The following is an 18,724-nucleotide window of genomic DNA, read 5'->3' on the forward strand; positions in this document are numbered from 1 at the left end:
CTGTCCCTATCGACCGTCTCCCCGCGTTTGGTTCGCTGTGGGTCACCGCTCTTATCGCAAGCCCCATGGGACACAGCAATCGAGAACACGTCCACGCGAGAACGCCACTCATGGAGAACAGGCGCGAGAATGGAGGGTCTCTGGGGGATCCAATTGATCGGGTCGACGAGTCGTCTAAGAGCGGATGGTATTTGTTTCTGCTTACGCTGTCTATTGGGGGGTATGTTCTGTCTTGTTGAATGTCACCACGTATTGGATCGGTGCTGACATGCTCTGTATACAGATTACAGGTTGTTTGGTCTGTGGAGTTGTCTAATGGATCGGTAAGTTGGATATATAACTCAACACCTGGGATGAAACGACATGCTAATTTGCTTCGTTTCTGTGTTTAGCCCTACCTTCTCTCTCTTGGAATGAGCAAGTCGCTTCTCGCCTTTGTTTGGATTGCTGGGCCTTTGACGGGTACATTGGTGCAGCCTTATATCGGCATTCGAAGCGATAATTGCCGCTTGCCGTGGGGTAAGAGGAAGCCGTTCATGGTTGTTGGAAGCGCCGCGACGGTCGTATCTTTACTCGCGCTTGCGTGGGTAAAGGAGATCGTTGGTGGATTTTTATCCATATTTGGTGTCGATCCAGCATCGAACGGGACTAGAATTGTGGTTATTATAATGGCTACGATCATTATGTATTGTCTTGATTTTGCTGTTAATACCGGTTCGTCTTTTTCTGTTCTTTTTCTTTTCTGTTGAATTTGCTAATAATTGCGTATAGTGCAAGCTGGCATTCGTGCTTTCATCGTGGACAATTGTCCCGCCCACCAACAGGAGCTTGCCAACGCTTGGGCTAGCCGGTTGACTGGCGTTGGCAACATCCTGGGGTACATTTTCGGGTATTTGGACTTGCCCAAGACGTTACCGTTTTTGGGGAATACTCAGTTCAAGGTTCTGTGCGCAATTGCCTCTGTATCACTCATCGGCACGCTAGCTCTGAGCTGTTTCTATATTCAAGAGCGAGATCCCAGACTCGATGGACCGCCACCTTCCGACGGGCTTGGTCTCGTCTCCTTCTTTAAGCAAACATTCAAGTCCATCCGCAATCTACCACCACAAATCGCTCGAGTTTGCGAGGTGCAAGTTGCCGCATGGGTGGGCTGGTTTCCATTCCTCTTTTACTCCACAACCTACATCGGTCAACTTTATGTCAACCCGATTTTCGCAGAACATCCTGACCTTCCGGAAGATGAGATCGATAAGACGTGGGAGGACGCAACGCGGATTGGAACATTCGCGCTTCTCATGTACGCCATTATCTCATTTAGTGCCAACATCCTCCTCCCGCTATTTGTCGTTCCCACATATGATCAAATGGAGCCCATTGCACAGCGTGAAGAAGAAAATCAATCGGATGAGGAAGAGGAACCTGCCCCGCGGCGGTTATCAATCTCAAGCATGCCGACAAGCACTGCGGAGGAGCACCTTCTTGGCACATCCTTCGGCAAGCGTGTCGATCCCGCGAACCCGACGTGGCTTTCACGCTTACAGATACCGGGATTGACCCTTCGTCGAACCTGGCTTCTCTCTCATATTCTATTCGCACTCTGCATGTTCAGCACATTTTTCATCTCCTATTATCCGGCGGGGTCTGTTGCCATCGGATTCGTTGGCATCTCGTGGGCTGTTACATTATGGGCGCCCTTCGCGTTGATCTCCGCTGAGGTATCTCGCATCGAGGTTCAGCGTCGGTTGAATCGCCGTAGGGCTGCGCACACAGAGGGCGGGGCCTCACGGCACAATACTTCTTCCGGATCTTACGCACCGGTGTCCGTCGAAGACGAGCATGAAAATGAAAACTCCGGTGTCGGCGAGAGTGATGTTGAACAAGGCCCCAAGCGCGACGACGAGAATCTCATACAAGCCGGTATCGTCCTCGGCATCCACAATGTGGCCGTTTCCTTCCCGCAGATCTTCTCCAGTCTTGCCTGCAGCGCCATTTTCAAAGCGGCTCAGAAACCTCGTGGGGCACCTTGGGATGATAGCGTGGGCTGGGTCCTACGATTCGGTGGGTGTGCTGCATTGGCCGCAGCATGGCTCACCAAGAGATTATCCGAGGGGTCTCCCCGAACTTGATTATGGATAGCCCGGAGGGTTTACCGGTGTCCATTTTGACTCTTATGCCGATCCTCATTCTGCCGGGCATACCGATGATGTAGTGCGGATAGGGTGGGGCGAGCCATGCAGTTGACTCTTGAATAATGTAGGGGGAGGATTATGACCACATTGATGTTTTGCCGGTATTATCAGTAGTTGCTTAGCATCCAACCAAGAATAGAAACTCCGAGGTAATAGACCCCTGTCAAGTCGAAGCTTCCAGAACAAAACAAAAAGCGCCTCGACCGGCTTCTTGGCGGTTGCGCGGCTTCAAAGTGGCCCACGTGTTAGATTCATTGAATTACAATAACGATACAGCTTCCGTACAACTAATCTTCACCGCCTTCATGACCAGAACCCCATGTAAATGTAATTATGGTATCCCGTCCTGTACTACGTATACGCAACTGCATCCATCATCCCTCCCGTCCGCTCTAATGCTACTTCGAACTCCCAGCCCTGCCACCGCAATCCCGACTCAACGTTCCGCTTACCCTCCTCGTTGCTCTCTTTACTCCCGGTGGGATTATGCGCGCCTGGTTCTGCCGTTCAGACTAGCGAGAGCTAACTCCCAGGTGTCCGCGCCGCTACCCGACTAAGGGTTCAGTCGCGATGGCTAGCCAACTGATGGGCGAGGCCTTCCACGCTCTGCTACGTATGTCGCTATGCCTTTGCTCTGTGAATACCTGCTAACTCTCGTTATTATAGGGCGAGCGTCGGAAGATACTGACCCCGATGGTACGCGTGCACCGAGCTTCCCTGTTTCCCCCCTGGCTGATGACGCTATATCCTTATTCCATGCGCGGTGACCTGACCATGAATTTTGACTGCAGATACCCCCGAAGCGGGCTCGAAGGAGATGACCAGCTCCTGGGCGCTGTTTATTATGATCATGCTGTTGATGTTTGCCCTGTTCACGAGCTATATCCTGCAGCAAAGGAAGATCCAAGCTGTGCATGAGACCGTGTTGTCGATTTTCGCAGGTACGTGTCTTTGAGCTATCCACAGCCCCAATTCCCGTGGTCGCAATATCCACGGCATGTTGTTTCGGATCGAGCTGACGCCTTCCAGGGATGTTCGTTGGGCTTATCATCCGAGTCTCCTCCGAATCTACCCTCCAAGACAGCGTCGCCTTCGACTACCAATTCTTTTTCAACCTCCTCCTACCACCGATCATCCTCGCCTCCGGCTACGAGCTTCATCAAGCAAACTTCTTCCGTCACATCGGCACAATTCTTACCTTTGCCTTCGCTGGCACTTTCATCTCGGCCATTGTACTCGGCCTGGTTCTGTATCTCTGGACGCGGATCCCGCTGAGCGGGCTCAACATTTCTTTCGTCGAGGCGCTTTCCGTCGGTGCTACACTCTCAGCTACCGACCCAGTCACTATCTTGGCTATTTTCAATCTCTACAAGGTCGAACCAAAGCTATATACCATCATCTTTGGCGAGTCGATCCTGAACGATGCTATTGCTATTGTTCTGTTCGAGACGGCGCAGAAATATGCTGAGAATGATGCTGGGTCTTTGACTTTCCTTCATCTTTTTGAAGCTACCGGGCTTTTCTTGCTCGTGTTCTTTGGTAGTATGTTGATTGGTATTGTGGTTGGCATTGCTACGGCGCTGGGTCTGAAATACACTTTGGTTCGGCGCATGCCTAAGATTGAGAGTTGTTTAATTATTCTCATTTCTTACGCCTGTTATTTCTTCTCCAATGGCGTCGGTCTTTCTGGTGAGTGGATCGGGTCTTATTTCGTGAAAAGGCACATCGGCTAATTGGAATTTTCTTACCAGGTATTGTGTCTCTGCTTTTCTGCGGAATCACTCTCAAGCATTATGCTTACTACAACATGTCCCGCCGTACTCAGTTGACTACTAAGTACCTCTTCCAAGTAATGGCACAACTGTCGGAGAACTTCATCTTCATCTACTTGGGTCTGGACCTGTTCGTCGAGTCGAACGTCAAGTTCAATCCGCTCTTCATCCTTGTAGCGGTCTTTGGCATCTGCCTTGCCCGCTACCTGGCCGTGTTCCCGCTCTCCAAGGCCATTAATTGGTTCATCCGCTACAAAGCTCGGCGTCGTGGCGTCGAGGTCGCAGATGAACTTCCTTTCGCCTACCAAGCGATGCTCTTTTGGGCCGGACTGCGTGGTGCCGTCGGTGTCGCACTGGCTTCCGGCCTCTCAGGACCAAACTCACCGACACTGCGTGCTACAGTCCTGGTTGTGGTCGTGCTGACCGTCATCGTCTTCGGAGGCACCACAGCTCGCATGTTGGAGATTCTGGGTATTCGGACTGGTGTTGTGGAGGAAATAGACTCTGACGACGAGTTCGACATCGAGGTTACCAACGGCGGTACCTATTACAAGCGCTCTGGCACTGCTCTAGGCTACACTCCACGCCGCGGAGATCCAACCATCCCTCTCGATGGCCTTAGCCACCATTCTCCCCAGCGAGGTGGCATCGGCGAGCGCACAGATAGCTACTCCTCTGGAAACAGCCGGCGCCCCAGCCCACGCAACGGCCACACCCGAATGTACTCGGCAGCCTATAACCCCAAGGATGCGGCATCGCGACGCGATCGCTCCTCAACGGCAACCCTCCTCAACGGTGGCTCCGCTGGCCCCAGTGCTGGCAGCATCGACAGTGACGACGAATTTGGCCTTCCACCCTCAGGAAAGAGCCGCGCAAGTCCAGTCGCCCACCCGGACGAGTTTGATCTCGACCTGGAAAGCATCTCGGACGACGATCTCCCCCCAGCAGCCGGCGGCCACCGCCTTCGTCGCTCCGCGTCACACCCATCCCCGGGGACACACACCCCCTCACCTAACCCAGCATCCGTGAGCGCCTCGCCTGCCCACCGCGAAGCGTCCGGCCTCAGTGCCCGCGAAGCACTACGGGATCTGTTTTCTGGTGGAGCAAGTGGTGACCACGCGGCATGGTTCCGTCAGATCGACGAAGACTATATCAAGCCGAAGCTACTGCTTGATCAGTCGAATCATAAGGGCCCCGGGCCTGGGGCGGTCTGATAGCTTGGGAATGTATACCCGTTTTGCATGGAAGGTGCTTCCTTCCGATATGAATGTATATTTAGCCTTTCTTTTGCGTGTGTATTCTCGTAACCAAGACGTTTCTTTGCATGTTAGGGCTCGGCTTGTCAGGTTTTGGTGATGCTTGGCCCTGGTGGCTGAGCCTTGCGTCCTCGTGAATGGCGGCTTGCAATTTGTATTCTGTATTGTTTCACTAGAGCTACTAGATGTCTTTGTATGAATTCTGGAACTGTTTGCCTTTCGATTCCATTCCAGTACTCACCCTTATCCCCCTTTTGCTACTTGCTCCAACTTGGCCAGTTGCTTGTCTGACGATCTAAATAGACCGTTTTCATATACAGCCGGACCAAAGAGAAGTTATAAGTAGTCCTAATTAGGCGGCTATGACTATCTGTCCGGACATATTCAAGGAGACGTTTAAAATGGTACCCCGAAAAGAGGAATCAAAAGATGTCTTGTGCATAGTAAGACATTTAACAAAATACCTAAAAGATTCGGAAAAAGAAAATAAGCTGTTTAGGCACACTTATAGTAAGATCTCTGTAGACCTCTGTACAAGCATAACTTGGTAGGGGGTGAAATTAGTACGCCTGGCAAAATCTCACAGATACGATGCATGCCCCTATCATCCGCCGTCATTTTACCCGACGAAGAGTCGAAGTTTATCAGGCTCCACTCCACGCACCCCACTTTCCTAAATCTGGGGTCAGTCCGTGCCAACGGCCTCTGCGGCTCCAGGGACAATACTATTGCCACCTACAAGAACCAGTCCAGAAAGCAAACCAAAATCGCTTATTATAAAAGTACAAGCAAGAAATCGTCAATCTAGGTACCGGTACATTGAACTACATACCCGATAAGCCTCACACGCTGCCCAGACCCATCGCCACACTCGTGCACTATCAGCGGCCTGCAACACCAACCGGAATAGCCACGCCTATCTGACCCTGAACTATCGCGGAATCATCCCCCGAATATTCCGATCCACTTCCTGTCTACCAACGCTTATCCCGTCCCCCGCTCACAACTTAAACCTTGGTGGGTTCCGCGTTCCCCGCTTCTACTCTTCGTCTGGCATGCATACGTAGCGTAGGCTTATCTTACCTCCATGTGTTGTTTGGAGATGTGCCACATGCTAGTCGATTGGGAGGCTGTTGGAATGCCGGAACGAAGGGATGGGCTGGTTTTAAAGGGATGGCATATGGGCCCGAGGTGTGGCTTCTTGTCTTTGATTCGAGACTCGTGATCGTGACCTGCTTTCGGTACTTGGGGTACTTTCTTACTGACTCCAAACCTAGACCGGATTGTCTGGCAGAAAGCTTATTGGCGTCTCGGTGTATTTAGTTTATGCATGTCGCACCCCCAACCCTGGTTTTAATCTCACCATCTTCTATTCACTTTCCATCCTCCGGTTTACAATAATGGCGGACGAGATCAAACCTCCGATGGTCGATAACAAGACGCTGCAGGCGGCGGGCGTTGGTGAGATCGTGGATGAGCGGGCTGGGGATACGGAGCTGCTCGGTACGTTTCTGCTGACGCTGAGAGAGATCTTGGGGTGTAAGCATTTGCTGACAGGTGGACAGCGACGCTGGGATACAAGCAGGAATTGCGTCGCCACTATTCGACCGTCCAGATCTTTGCGGTTGCGTTTAGTATTATGGGACTGTTGCCGTCCATTGCGTCGACGCTTTCGTTTTCAATGCCGGCTGGCCCTGTCGGCATGGTTTGGGTATGTCTGCTTTCTTTTCTCCAGTGACTTGTTGACTGACCTTTTCTCAGGGTATGAGTTCATAATGAATACGTCTTTGGTGTGGGTACTGATAGTACTCTTTTAGGATGGCTGACTGCAAGTGTCTTCATCTTCATCGTCAGTATTGCAATGGTAAGGAATTTCCGGACTCAGACCTCATACATAGAATCTCACCAACTAATTCATGTCCAATACAGGCCGACTTGGCCTCGGCCATGCCCACAGCCGGCGGCCTCTACTTCTGGACACACTACTACGCCACTGAGAAATGGAAGAATCCACTCAGCTTCCTGGTCGGCTACAGCAACACACTCGGGCTTATCGGAGGCCTTTGCTCCATCGACTACGGCTTCGCCAACATGCTCCTCTCGATGATCTCCATCGCACGCGACGGGAACTGGACCGCTTCAAGACCCATCATCTATGGCACGTACGTGGCAACCGTCTTTTCGCACGGCTTCATCGCCATCTTCTTCGCTAGGGTCATGCCCAAAATCCAGTCGATTTGTATTTTCCTCAACATCGGCCTTGTCGTTGCTACCGTCATTGCACTGCCGATTGGGAAAGCTCACAATGCCCCGCCTGTGAACTCGGGGTCGTATGTGTTTGGTAGTGTTGAGAATTTGACCACCTGGCCCGCGGGTTGGACGTTCATGTTGGCATGGTTGTCGCCTATCTGGACGATCGGTGCTTTTGACTCGTGTGTGCATATGAGTGAGGAGGCGACGCATGCTGCTCGTGCCGTGCCGTTGGGGATTATTTCGTCTACCGGCCTGTGCGGGATTCTGGGATTCTTGTCGATGGCTGTTATTGCGGCGTCGATGAGCACGAATATTGAGATTCTGAATTCGAGTTTCGGGCAGCCTATGGCTCAGGTATGTATTTTCTGGCATCCTCTTCTTCTGCTGCTACTGGGCTCACCGATCACTGTCTAGATCTACTATGACGCTCTGGGTAAGCAGGGTGCCCTCGGGTTCATGGCGGTCGTCGCAGCCGTTCAATTTTTCATGGGACTCAGTATCGTGCGTTTCCTCATCTATTCTTCGCAGTGCTTCTCGCTAATAGGCTCCAGGTCCTCGCTGCCTCCCGTCAGAGCTGGGCATTTTCCCGCGACGGTGCCCTTCCCTTCTCACACTTCTTCCGCAAAGTCAGCCAGCACAGACTGATGCGCTACCAGCCCATGCGCATGGTTTGCGGTGTTGTGGTTGCGGCCGCAGCCATTGGTCTCCTATCTCTGATTGACAACGCCGCCGCCAACGCACTGTTCTCGCTCGCCGTTGCTGGAAATGACGTCGCGTGGATGACGCCTATCCTGTGCCGCCTTCTATGGGGCAAGGATAAGTTTGTCCCGGGTGAATTCTATACTGGCAAGTTCAGTAAGCCGATTGGTTGGATTGCGGTGATTTATCTGATCTTTGCTATCGTGCTGTGCATGGTTCCTACTGGGGGGCCTAATCCGACACGTAAGTTCACATTTGGTGGTTTGCTGAGTAAAAGAGCTTTTGCTAACACTTTGAATAGCGGAGAATATGAATTATACGGTTGTTATTAACGGGGCTCTCTGGCTCGGTTCACTGCTGTATTATGTTGTTCATGCTAGGAAGACATTCAATGGTCCTCAGACTACGGTTGGACCGGAAGATGAGGGAAAGAGGCTTGAGACGGAGACGGAAAAGAGTGGGCTTTAAATGATAGCATCTCTAGATTACTTTCTTACTTGTGTATGCTTAGCTTACGATGCAATTCTGAAATAGCTATCTCTGCAGGTAATTTATTTGTAGGATCCTCGGGGCTGAAATGATATTTCTGACACGATGCTCAGCCGAAGCCTTTACTGCCTCTCGGCTGGCGTCTTGGCTGGAGTGTGACCGGCAAACGCCTCTGGATTGCCTTTTCCCTTTTGATTATGCTTAGCATAAGAAGCAATTGAGAAAATAAATGCTACTGTGGTTCGTTTTATTAGCTGTAAGTAAAGGTACATCTCATTGCTCGTCATGTGCTTCCTTGAGCACTGCTTTGTAGTTCACACTGTATGGCTCTATGCCATTTAAATTCCCCCATCAGATCCTCCAGTCAGACATCTCGATCAGACTATGTTTACTCGGGCAGCTCGAGCACGTAGCGGCCGGCAATCTTGCCTTGCTCTGTATCCATCATATTAGCACACGTTTTCAGTACGGAGTGTTCATAGATCACCTACCCATGAGCTCAAAGACCTCCGGCAATTTCTTGAGGGGAGCGGTCTTGAACGGCACCTTGATCAGACCACGAGCAAAGAAGTCCACAGCTTCAACACCATCCTGACGGTTTCCGACATAGCTACCCTTGATTCTGATCATCTTCACGACTGTGTCGAAAACAGGAGCCTTGAGGAAGGCGTGTGCAGGAAGGCCAATGGCAACAACTGCACCACGGGGTCGTGCATAGTCAATAGCCTGCTGGAAAGGCTTCTCGGAGACAGCGAGTAGAAGCACAGCATGGGCGCCCAGACCTCCCGGAGTAGCGGCCTTGACATCAGCTACGAGATCCTTTGACTTGGTGAAATCAACGAAAGTCTATCCAAATGTTAGTCTCATATCTACCAGCCAAGTCAGGCAGGGTGAAAACAAACCTCCGCGCCAAGTGACTCACACTCAGCATGCTTCTCATCACCACCATCAATAGCAATAACGCGCAGTCCCATCGCCTTAGCATACTGCTGAGCCAAAGAGCCAAGGCCACCACCGGCACCAACAATAGCAACCGTCTGACCAGGACGCGCGCCAGACTCCTTCAGACCCTTGTAAACAGTAATACCGGCACAGAGGATAGGCGCCACGGCATCGAGAGGAACATCCTTAGGCAGCTTGCAAACGTGGGCGGCCTTGCCAATGGCATACTGTTGGAAAGTGCCGTCGACCGTGTAACCCGACAGCTGGGCCTCAGCACAGAGGGGCTCATCCGAGGTCTTGCAGAACTCGCATGACAGACACGAACCATTGAGCCACTTGATGCCGGCGTAGTCGCCGATTTCGATCCCCCGAGCTAGTTCGCCCTTGGCGACGACGACGCCTGCTCCTTCGTGTCCGCCTACAAGGGGGAGCTTGAGGGGCAGTGGCCAGTCGCCATTCATTGCGTGCAGGTCGGTATGGCAGACGCCGGTGTATCGGATTTTGACGAGGACTTCGTCGGGGCCGGGCTTTGGGACGGGGATTTGTTTATAGATTGGTGGGCCGCCTTTCTTTTCGACCACTTGGGCCCACTGCTTCTCAGGGATGGTGGGTGCCATGTTGCTTGAGCGATCTAGATGTGGTGAGTTTGGAAGGTAGAGTGGGTGTGGAGGGAGGTGAGAGATGAAGAGAAGGCAGAATGGGAAAAGGAAGAGTACGGAGCTTATAAAAGCGGACAGCTACAAATAGGGTTAAAAAGTACAATCCCGTAGTACCGTTATGGCGATGATGGCAGCCCATCCGAAGCAGGATTGGGAGCCTTTGGACAACAGGTTCGGTATCTGTCATAGTTCCGGCATCTCCGCTGATCCATTGCGTTGTCCAGTTGCGTGACATGGCTTTTTGTCTCGTTGTCTGGCTGTCTACATCTAATTTACAACGTGTATCCTCGACATTCCCATACACCGAGACAGGATGACCTCAAATCTTTCGGTTCCGTGCACCGTGGCGCGCCGCGACACAAGGCATCGAAGCCGCTCAACCGAACAGGGGAGCTCAGGCGAGGGATAAAACCGAGCTCTGAAAGACAATTGGCAATCGAATCGTGCCAACCAAATTTCCCGCGCAGAAATGGATCGTCGTCTTTCTGATGTCTCGGGATCTGTATGCAGTCATGATGGGTAATGCGGAGTGGACGACGTCACAGATCGCAATGCAAACATCATACGATATCAATGCCGTTCACCCCTGCATTTATTGAAAGAACGTGTTCGTCTCCAGAGATTGAGGTCGAATTCACGGCCCTTGATGGTCTTTTCCAGGAACTCGAGCTACCTTGGGGGAATCGCGATCTGCCAGACGTTGGGAGATCCTCGGCCCCGCATTTGTCTCTTACCCTTTTGGTGGTCCACCGACGATCTGATCGCCAACGATGTCAGGGTATTCCCGATCGAGTCTCGATGGAAAGGACTCAACGTAGCATCGCGCGGCCACAAGGTCCATTTGAGCTTCCGATTGCTGTTCAGTGACCCTATGGGAATCATTCCAGGTCCCAGCTCCCTTGCAGCCCTCGAATCAACAGACCTAAACTCACGATCCCGCCTCCTATTTGCTCTAACCAGGTAAAGCTTCAAAAAACAATCGCCCACCAGATCGTGGCCGACTCATTCTCAATAATAACATAGAAGCATGTCGGGTAAATGTGCCCAATCTCATTCTTCCGAATCGTCAATGGAGAAGTCCCATTTTCTGAACCTGTAAGTGCACCACGGTATACCAGGCGTGAATATCTTCTTCATTTGTCCGGCAACGTTTGCACCAACCAGCGCAAGAATTATCATATATCGTCCAGCATCCAGAGACACACATCCAGAGACACGTGATAAAAACAAGAATCACCCCGCCTCTCTGCATGTTCCAGCTGAATCTTAACACTAGACAAGATCCCGGTATACAATATCGCAGACCATTACGGCCAGAGACGGGCAGAGTTGAACATCACTCCTACCATCCCGGCTGTAATACGATTGAAAAGAATGTCGCCGCCCACCCCGGATCAGAAGAAGGGAATCAAAATGTGGAACGCCAAATTGACTGATGATGATACTTCCGAGTCCAATCAAAGCGGCATTGGCAAAAGGTAAACAGCAGACTCGGAAAAGGTGTCCAGGTCTTTGGGTCACGGAATTGATAAGTCTTCCGCTGTTTGTTTCCAATACCAGTCTGCTTCGATTGCATCCTTTCAACAGCAGTGACCCGCTCGTCATACACGTAAACGCGTTCTATCTCGTAACTCTCTCGTCGTCAAAGAAAGCCTTCGATATAATCTTCTCGATCAAGAACCAGAACGGCCCAAGGCTTGTTAAAATCGCACGGAACTCCCGCAACAGACTCCTTGATCTAGTTCAGCCTCCTATCAGGAAGTCTTATGCAGACTTATTAACCTCGTGGCCAGAATTTCAAGACTCAAGACGCAAGATGCAAGAGATTTGAATGACACTCACTGAACAACAAACTGACTGAGATCGACTAATGGGAAAACTTTCTACAGATCTTCAGCCGCCACCTTGGCCATAGGGCCTGGGATTGTGATGGGTCTAGTATCCGGGAGTGTTTGATCCATCCCTTCCTGCGAAAATCCCAAACCTTATATGCGATGGGTTTCAGATAATAGTGATAATACGCCGACGTTACCAGTAACAAGAGTTGCCCTAGATAATAGTCAAGAAGTGCGACCGCAACATGACGTTGATCATTTGGAAGTTGCTAGCGACAGTTGGCGTGGTTGGAAGGCCCTAGGTACACAACCGTTTCCCCTCCTTTTCAGCGACCCAAGTCATTCCATGGATCGGTCTTGGCGGCCCCGGCGTTGTGCATGACCAGGTCATTCTGCGACTGTCATCAATGATGGCATTTTCCCTTCCTTCAGCTTGCTGCTTCATATAACACTGCACTATGCATTAGACGTATGAGGCAATAAAGAAATTGGTGTTGGTGTTGGTGCCGGTGAGGAGCTGCGTGCCGACGAAGCCAAAATCAACCGGGATCGGCCGCGAAGAAATCTTCGGATGAGCAGGAAGTCTGCCGGCAATCGGACCCAGAAGAGTCTGGCTGAAATAACAGAATCAGAAGTAGCGTAATAGACTGCGAACCCCCCGCTATATGCTAAATTGTAGCCAGCAAACACCTACGATCTTGTATAGGGTCGAGTCAAGTACACGAGTGTTTGTATGAGTCCAGCCTTGCCCACGCCACAGAAAAGGACTGCGGCGTCGTGGAGCGTTTCAACAAAGACGGACCTCGACTGAAACGCGCCGAGTACAAGATCGGGGGATTCTAGTAGATTGACACGAGTAAAGACGGAATCCGACGGAAACAAGACCGAGGCGTATTCCACGACGACGACGCCATCGACGGAGCAGCAGATGAAGCAAAGGCAACGTGGGAACGGCCAGATCCTACTCCCCTTTCGCCCTTCAGTCACTCCTTCCCCTCCCGTTATCTCACCACACCTCTCTCTCACCCTTCACCTTCACCCTTCACCTTCAACTTCTTCATCTCGGACCTGACACCCATCCGGGTCACCTCCCTGCATCCTCGCTAGCCCCATCCGCGCATTCTCTGCTTGGGTCTCTGCGGCCACAAAGATCCTCCCTCCTGCATCTTCCCACCACAAACGAATCCATCCTCCCATCAGGTACGATCATCGTCGCTCCTTTTTCTTTCTTTTATTGCATCGCTACCCCATGTCTCCTGCGATCCCACCCATCTAAACCACGCTGACGTCGCGTTCACGCTTAGATCTGCGAACCCCCCTTGACAGCTGTCCATGGGCCTCATTCTCGGTCTTTGACCTGGATCCCTTCCAATTCATTCGGCTCTATCTCTTTCAAAGCACTTAGCCCCTGTCGCGCTCACCCGGCGCCGGGGACACGGCCATCATGACGGGCGCTCCGCCATACAACGCCCAGTCCCCGACTCAGCAGCATCGGTTCCCTGCCTACGAGTCCCCGAACAAGAACCGCCCATTTTATCCCAACAATGAGCAGCCGCCAGCCCAACAGCAACAGTACCCGCCACAGACACCCCCGGCCTTTGGTCCACCCTCCGTGGCGCGGAGTCCTCGCTTTTCGCACGCGTCTTCGCCGATGCCTTCATCGCTCCCTCCGGCCTTGAACGGCGCGGCGCCCCCGCCTCACCAACCTCATGGAGAAGCATCATCACAATACCAGGGCCATTCGGCGCCTGGTTCTCAGCTTCCGCTGCCGCGTCCCTTCTCTAGCTCCGTACACCCGGGCAACGGCACTTCGCCCTACGGTCCCTCGACCCCCCACGGCCATCCTACCAGCCGCCCAGACGGCCATTCGCAGTCTCCCACCCGGGAAGCCGAGTCACCGTATCATGGAAGAGGCAATGGAACTGGATATGGACCACCCATGCATCGGGAGTCAAGGCCAGCATCCCCACCTCGGGAATCTGTACGTCCATAACGCATTCCTTGTTCTAACTTAATAGCTTGTTTTTAATCGTTGTTTTGCTCTAGAAGCCCGCTCGAGCTGCCGATCCCATGTCTTTCGCCAGCATTCTATCCGGGCCATCTGATGAACAACCCGCGAAAAAGGCATCACCTCCACCTTCCTCGATCGCAACGCCTACGGCACATACACCTTCACATTACGATCACCGGCGAGACCAAGGCCCAGTTCCCGGAACTTTCTATCCCAAGTCGGAGAAAGGCCCGAATATGGAGAAACATCACTTGGACCCTTCTAAGGGTCCGTTCGCTCCCAATGGCTTTTCGCGGCCGGGATCGGATCAGCCGGCTATCATTCCACGACCGCCACTGCGGAAACCCCTTCCGCCGGGTGTCGATGCTGAGCAGGTCAATCGTGCTATTGTCGAGATCGACAATGCTGAGAAAAGTGACGTCGAGGGACCCGGCTTCGATGGGGAGCTGGAGCTGTATCGGGAAAAGGGCAACAAGCGCTCCCTCGAGAGCAGTCGTGCTGAACAGGCTCGGCGAAAGCGACGTCGCAATGCTTTCCTACTCGATCTCGGTCGGTCCTTCGAGAAGCAGTCCATTATAGGAGCAGAGCGTTTCCGATCGCTCAATGAGGGTTCCGTCGTCGCCGAAGTTCAACAAAAGGAAATCCAGGACGAAAAGGAACGCAAGAAGGACATGCAGCGGAAGCGTCGCCGTGAAAATACCGTGCGCTTGGAAATGCAGAAGAAGCTCGAAGCTGAGCGCAAGGCAGACAAGGCCCTGGACTCGGCAGAGAAGGCCAAGTTCCTTCGCGAAGCCGAAAGAGCTCATAAGAAAATCAAGTCCACCAAGCGCGCTCTGGAGGGTGGGAATGCCCAGGACGAGCTTGGCGAGGTCACTCCCTTGGCTCCTAATTACGAAGGTGGCATCACTAGCTCGTTCCATATCGGTCGGTCGTCTCCCTCGCGCCGCAGATCTGGACGCGGTGGTCCTGTTACACGCCCGAAGAAGTCCAGAGAGCAGAAGCAGGCCGAGAAGGATGCCGCTGAAGCGGCTTACATGGCCGGACTTGATGACGACTATTATACTCCTCGCGACTCTCGACTTTCCAAGGAGGGCACTCCCGTTCCATTGCACTACGACAGCAAGGGCTACAATCAGATATACGAGCAAATCTGGCGTGATATTGCCCGCAAGGACATCCCCAAGGTCTATCGCATCAAGACCACGTCGCTTTCCACCCGTCAAGAGAACCTGCGTAAAACCGCCCAGCTGGCTAGCAAGCAGTCTCGCAAGTGGCAAGAGCGTACCAACAAGAGCACGAAGGATACGCAAGCCCGTGCTAAGCGTACCATGCGTGAGATGATGTCCTTCTGGAAGCGTAACGAGCGTGAGGAGCGTGACTTGCGCCGTTTGGCAGAGAAGCAAGAACTCGAGTCGGCGAAGAAGGCAGAAGCAGAGCGCGAATCAAACCGGCAGAAGCGCAAGCTCAACTTCCTTATCTCTCAGACCGAGCTTTACTCTCACTTCATCGGTCGGAAGATCAAGACGGCGGAAGCCGAAGCTGGAGATGGTGTCACTGCTGTCGCTACGAGGCAAACCGCTCAGCCGAATATCCCCAATGCCGACCCGAATGGAAAGGTCACCAACTTCGAGGATCTCGACTTCGATGCTGACGATGAGACTGCTCTACAGCAGGCTGCCATGGCAAATGCACAGAACGCTGTGCAGCAAGCCCAGGACCGCGCCCGTGCCTTCAACCAGGAGCAAGGCGGAGATAATATGGCGGCCTTTGATGAAGGCGAGATGAACTTCCAGAACCCGACCAGTCTGGGAGACATCGAAATCTCCCAGCCGTCCATGTTGACTGCCAAGTTGAAGGAGTACCAGCTGAAGGGTCTCAATTGGCTCGTCAACTTATACGAGCAGGGCATCAACGGTATTCTGGCAGACGAGATGGGTCTCGGTAAGACCATCCAGTCTATTTCCGTCATGGCATATCTGGCCGAGTTCCACAACATCTGGGGTCCGTTCCTGGTAATTGCGCCCGCGTCAACACTGCACAACTGGCAGCAGGAGATCGCCAAGTTCGTCCCGGATATCAAGGTTCTACCTTACTGGGGTAACGCGAAGGACCGTAAGATCCTTCGCAAGTTCTGGGACCGTAAGCATATCACCTACAACCGCGAGTCCGAGTTCCACGTGCTCGTGACCTCTTACCAGCTCGTTGTACTCGATGCGCAGTATTTCCAGAAGATCAAGTGGCAGTACATGATTCTGGATGAGGCTCAAGCCATCAAATCGTCTCAGAGTTCTCGGTGGAAGAATCTATTGAACTTCTCTTGCCGTAACCGTCTGCTGTTGACAGGTACTCCGATTCAGAACAACATGCAAGAGCTGTGGGCCTTGTTGCATTTCATCATGCCTACATTGTTCGATTCTCACGACGAGTTTAGCGAGTGGTTCTCCAAGGACATCGAATCTCATGCTCAGAGTAACACCAAGCTCAACGAGGACCAGCTCAAGCGTCTCCATATGATCTTGAAGCCCTTCATGCTTCGTCGTGTGAAAAAGAATGTGCAACAGGAACTTGGCGATAAGGTCGAGAAGGACGTCTTCTGTGACCTGACCTACCGCCAGCGTGCAATATACGCAAACCTTCGGAACCGTGTCAGCATTATTGATATTCTCGAGAAGGCGGCTGTCGGTGACGATGCCGATACCACAACTCTGATGAACCTGGTCATGCAGTTCCGTAAGGTCTGCAACCACCCCGATCTGTTTGAGCGTGCAGAGACCAAGTCTCCATTTTCAGCCGCAACCTTTGCGGAGTGTGCCTCCTTTGTCCGAGAAGGCTACTTTGTCGACGTCCGCTATTCGACCAAGAACACAATCGAATATGAACTGCCGCGTCTCCTCTGCAGTTCGGCGGCTCGCGTCGATATGCCTGGCCCCGACAACAACCGTGCTGGGTTCCGGAACAAGTACCTCTCACACATGATGAACGTATGGACACCGGAAAACATCCAGCGAAGCGCTCGCGAGAACGGAGCATTCTCCTTCTTGCGATTCATTGACACGTCCGCTGGCGAAGCCAGCGAGTTGTCCCGCCTTGGCCCTTACGAGCGTGCAGCCCGCAAGCTTGGCCAGTCAAACCGCCTCTCTTCTCTCAATGTTGTCTACGATGATGAGAATGCAGGTGCCAATTCAGTGTTGCCGCATTCCATGTTCAACATTGTGGACCGTGACGATCGCCAAGCCCTTCGCGATATCACCACCGAAGGTCGGATGCGCAAGCTGATGAACGTGTCACGCTCATCATTCGAGGGTCAAGGTCTCCATCAAATCGAGCCTTGTGCCGTCCCCGCCGCCTCAGCACCGCCGATCACCCTCTCCTGCTCCGGTCAAGAGGCATACCGCGAAGCTCAAAAGACCCTGTTTAACCCAGACTTGCGGCAGACACTTTACAATCCTCCTTCCAGGCAACTCGAGGAGCAGATTCTCATGAAAAAGCTCGACCCTGTGCCATACTCCAAACCGCCAATGCTACCGCCGCCGATCTCTCAACGAGCCCGCTACACCAACATCGAAGTCCCGTCTATGCGGCGCTTCGTCACGGATTCTGGCAAATTGGCCAAGCTGGACGAGTTGCTCCGGGAACTCAAGCCCGGTGGACATCGTGTTCTGTTGTACTTCCAGATGACGCGCATGATCGACTTGATGGAGGAGTACCTGACCTACCGAAACTACAAGTACTGCCGTCTGGACGGAAGCACAAAGCTCGAGGATCGTCGCGATACTGTCGCAGACTTCCAGCAGAACCCCGAGATCTTCGTGTTCTTGCTTTCCACTCGCGCTGGTGGTCTCGGTATCAACTTGACGGCTGCCGACACCGTCATCTTCTATGACTCTGATTGGAACCCGACAATCGACTCGCAGGCCATGGACCGTGCTCATCGTCTGGGTCAGACCAGACAAGTCACAGTCTACCGACTCATCACCCGCGGTACGATCGAAGAGCGGATCCGTAAGCGTGCCTTGCAGAAGGAAGAGGTGCAGCGCGTCGTCATCACCGGTGGCGCCTCTGGCGGTGTCGATTTCAACACCCGCGCCCGTGAGAACCGCACCAAGGATATTGCCATGTGGCTCGCCGACGATGACGAGGCCGAGATGCTCGAGCAAAAGGAGAAGGAGGCGCTTGAGCGTGGCGAGACTCTTGGTGGAGCTCCCAAGGGCGGCAAGAAGGCTGCTGCCGCAAAGAGGAAGCGTGATCTCACTCTGGACGACATGTACCACGAAGGTAAGCCCGTTCCGTCCCATTCTCATCACAGTCATTCACTAACTCTTCTCAAGGCGAGGGCAACTTCGACGACGCCAGCGCAAAACAATCAGGCGCCGCCACACCAATGTCAGAAAACGTGGAGACTCCACCAGTCCCGGCCAAACGAGGCCGAGGCCGTGGTCCCGGCAAAGGCACCTCCAAGCGCGCCAAGACAATGAAAGAGCGCCTTCGTCTGATCGACGGTGACGGCGGACTAAATTAATTGGATTGTTCCAACAGTGCAAGTGCAAATGGGTGACGGCGTTTCCGGGATATCTCCAGGTCTTCCTTCCTGTTTTTTCTTTCTTGTTTTTCTTCTTGTC

The 18,724-nt window shown here is 52.7% G+C and overlaps 5 protein-coding genes across 5 annotated transcripts; 4 read left to right on the forward strand and 1 right to left on the reverse strand.

The window, feature by feature from the left end:
- Positions 1–110: 110 nt before the first annotated feature.
- N7498_010322 (putative sucrose transporter) lies at positions 111–2,126 on the forward strand (the record flags this gene model as incomplete). Its single annotated transcript, XM_058457378.1, has 4 exons — positions 111–220; positions 284–323; positions 393–714; positions 772–2,126. 4 exons carry the CDS (start codon positions 111–113, stop codon positions 2,124–2,126), a joined length of 1,827 nt encoding a protein of 608 aa, XP_058304277.1.
- A 633-nt stretch (positions 2,127–2,759) lies between these two features.
- Positions 2,760–5,175, forward strand: N7498_010323 (bifunctional K:H/Na:H antiporter NHX1; the record flags this gene model as incomplete). Its single annotated transcript, XM_058457379.1, has 5 exons — positions 2,760–2,802; positions 2,856–2,885; positions 2,981–3,130; positions 3,219–3,878; positions 3,941–5,175. 5 exons carry the CDS (start codon positions 2,760–2,762, stop codon positions 5,173–5,175), a joined length of 2,118 nt encoding a protein of 705 aa, XP_058304278.1.
- A 1,442-nt stretch (positions 5,176–6,617) lies between these two features.
- Positions 6,618–8,637, forward strand: N7498_010324 (putative GABA permease; the record flags this gene model as incomplete). The annotated part of the gene is made up of 8 exons (XM_058457380.1): positions 6,618–6,720; positions 6,783–6,928; positions 6,979–6,985; positions 7,035–7,081; positions 7,147–7,824; positions 7,885–7,971; positions 8,022–8,412; positions 8,471–8,637. The coding sequence occupies 8 exons, from the start codon at positions 6,618–6,620 to the stop codon at positions 8,635–8,637; spliced, it is 1,626 nt and encodes a 541-aa protein (XP_058304279.1).
- Positions 8,638–9,046: 409 nt separating this feature from the next.
- N7498_010325 (zinc-dependent alcohol dehydrogenase) lies at positions 9,047–10,217 on the reverse strand (the record flags this gene model as incomplete). Its single annotated transcript, XM_058457381.1, has 3 exons — positions 9,047–9,093; positions 9,150–9,504; positions 9,561–10,217. 3 exons carry the CDS (start codon positions 10,215–10,217, stop codon positions 9,047–9,049), a joined length of 1,059 nt encoding a protein of 352 aa, XP_058304280.1.
- A 3,321-nt stretch (positions 10,218–13,538) lies between these two features.
- Positions 13,539–18,624, forward strand: ino80 (chromatin-remodeling ATPase INO80; the record flags this gene model as incomplete). Its single annotated transcript, XM_058457382.1, has 3 exons — positions 13,539–14,075; positions 14,141–18,380; positions 18,434–18,624. The coding sequence occupies 3 exons, from the start codon at positions 13,539–13,541 to the stop codon at positions 18,622–18,624; spliced, it is 4,968 nt and encodes a 1,655-aa protein (XP_058304281.1).
- Positions 18,625–18,724: the final 100 nt, after the last annotated feature.

Source organism: Penicillium cinerascens (assembly GCF_028974065.1).
Source record: "Penicillium cinerascens strain IBT 15544 chromosome Unknown scaffold_4_segment0_segment1, whole genome shotgun sequence".
NCBI lineage: Eukaryota > Fungi > Ascomycota > Eurotiomycetes > Eurotiales > Aspergillaceae > Penicillium > Penicillium cinerascens.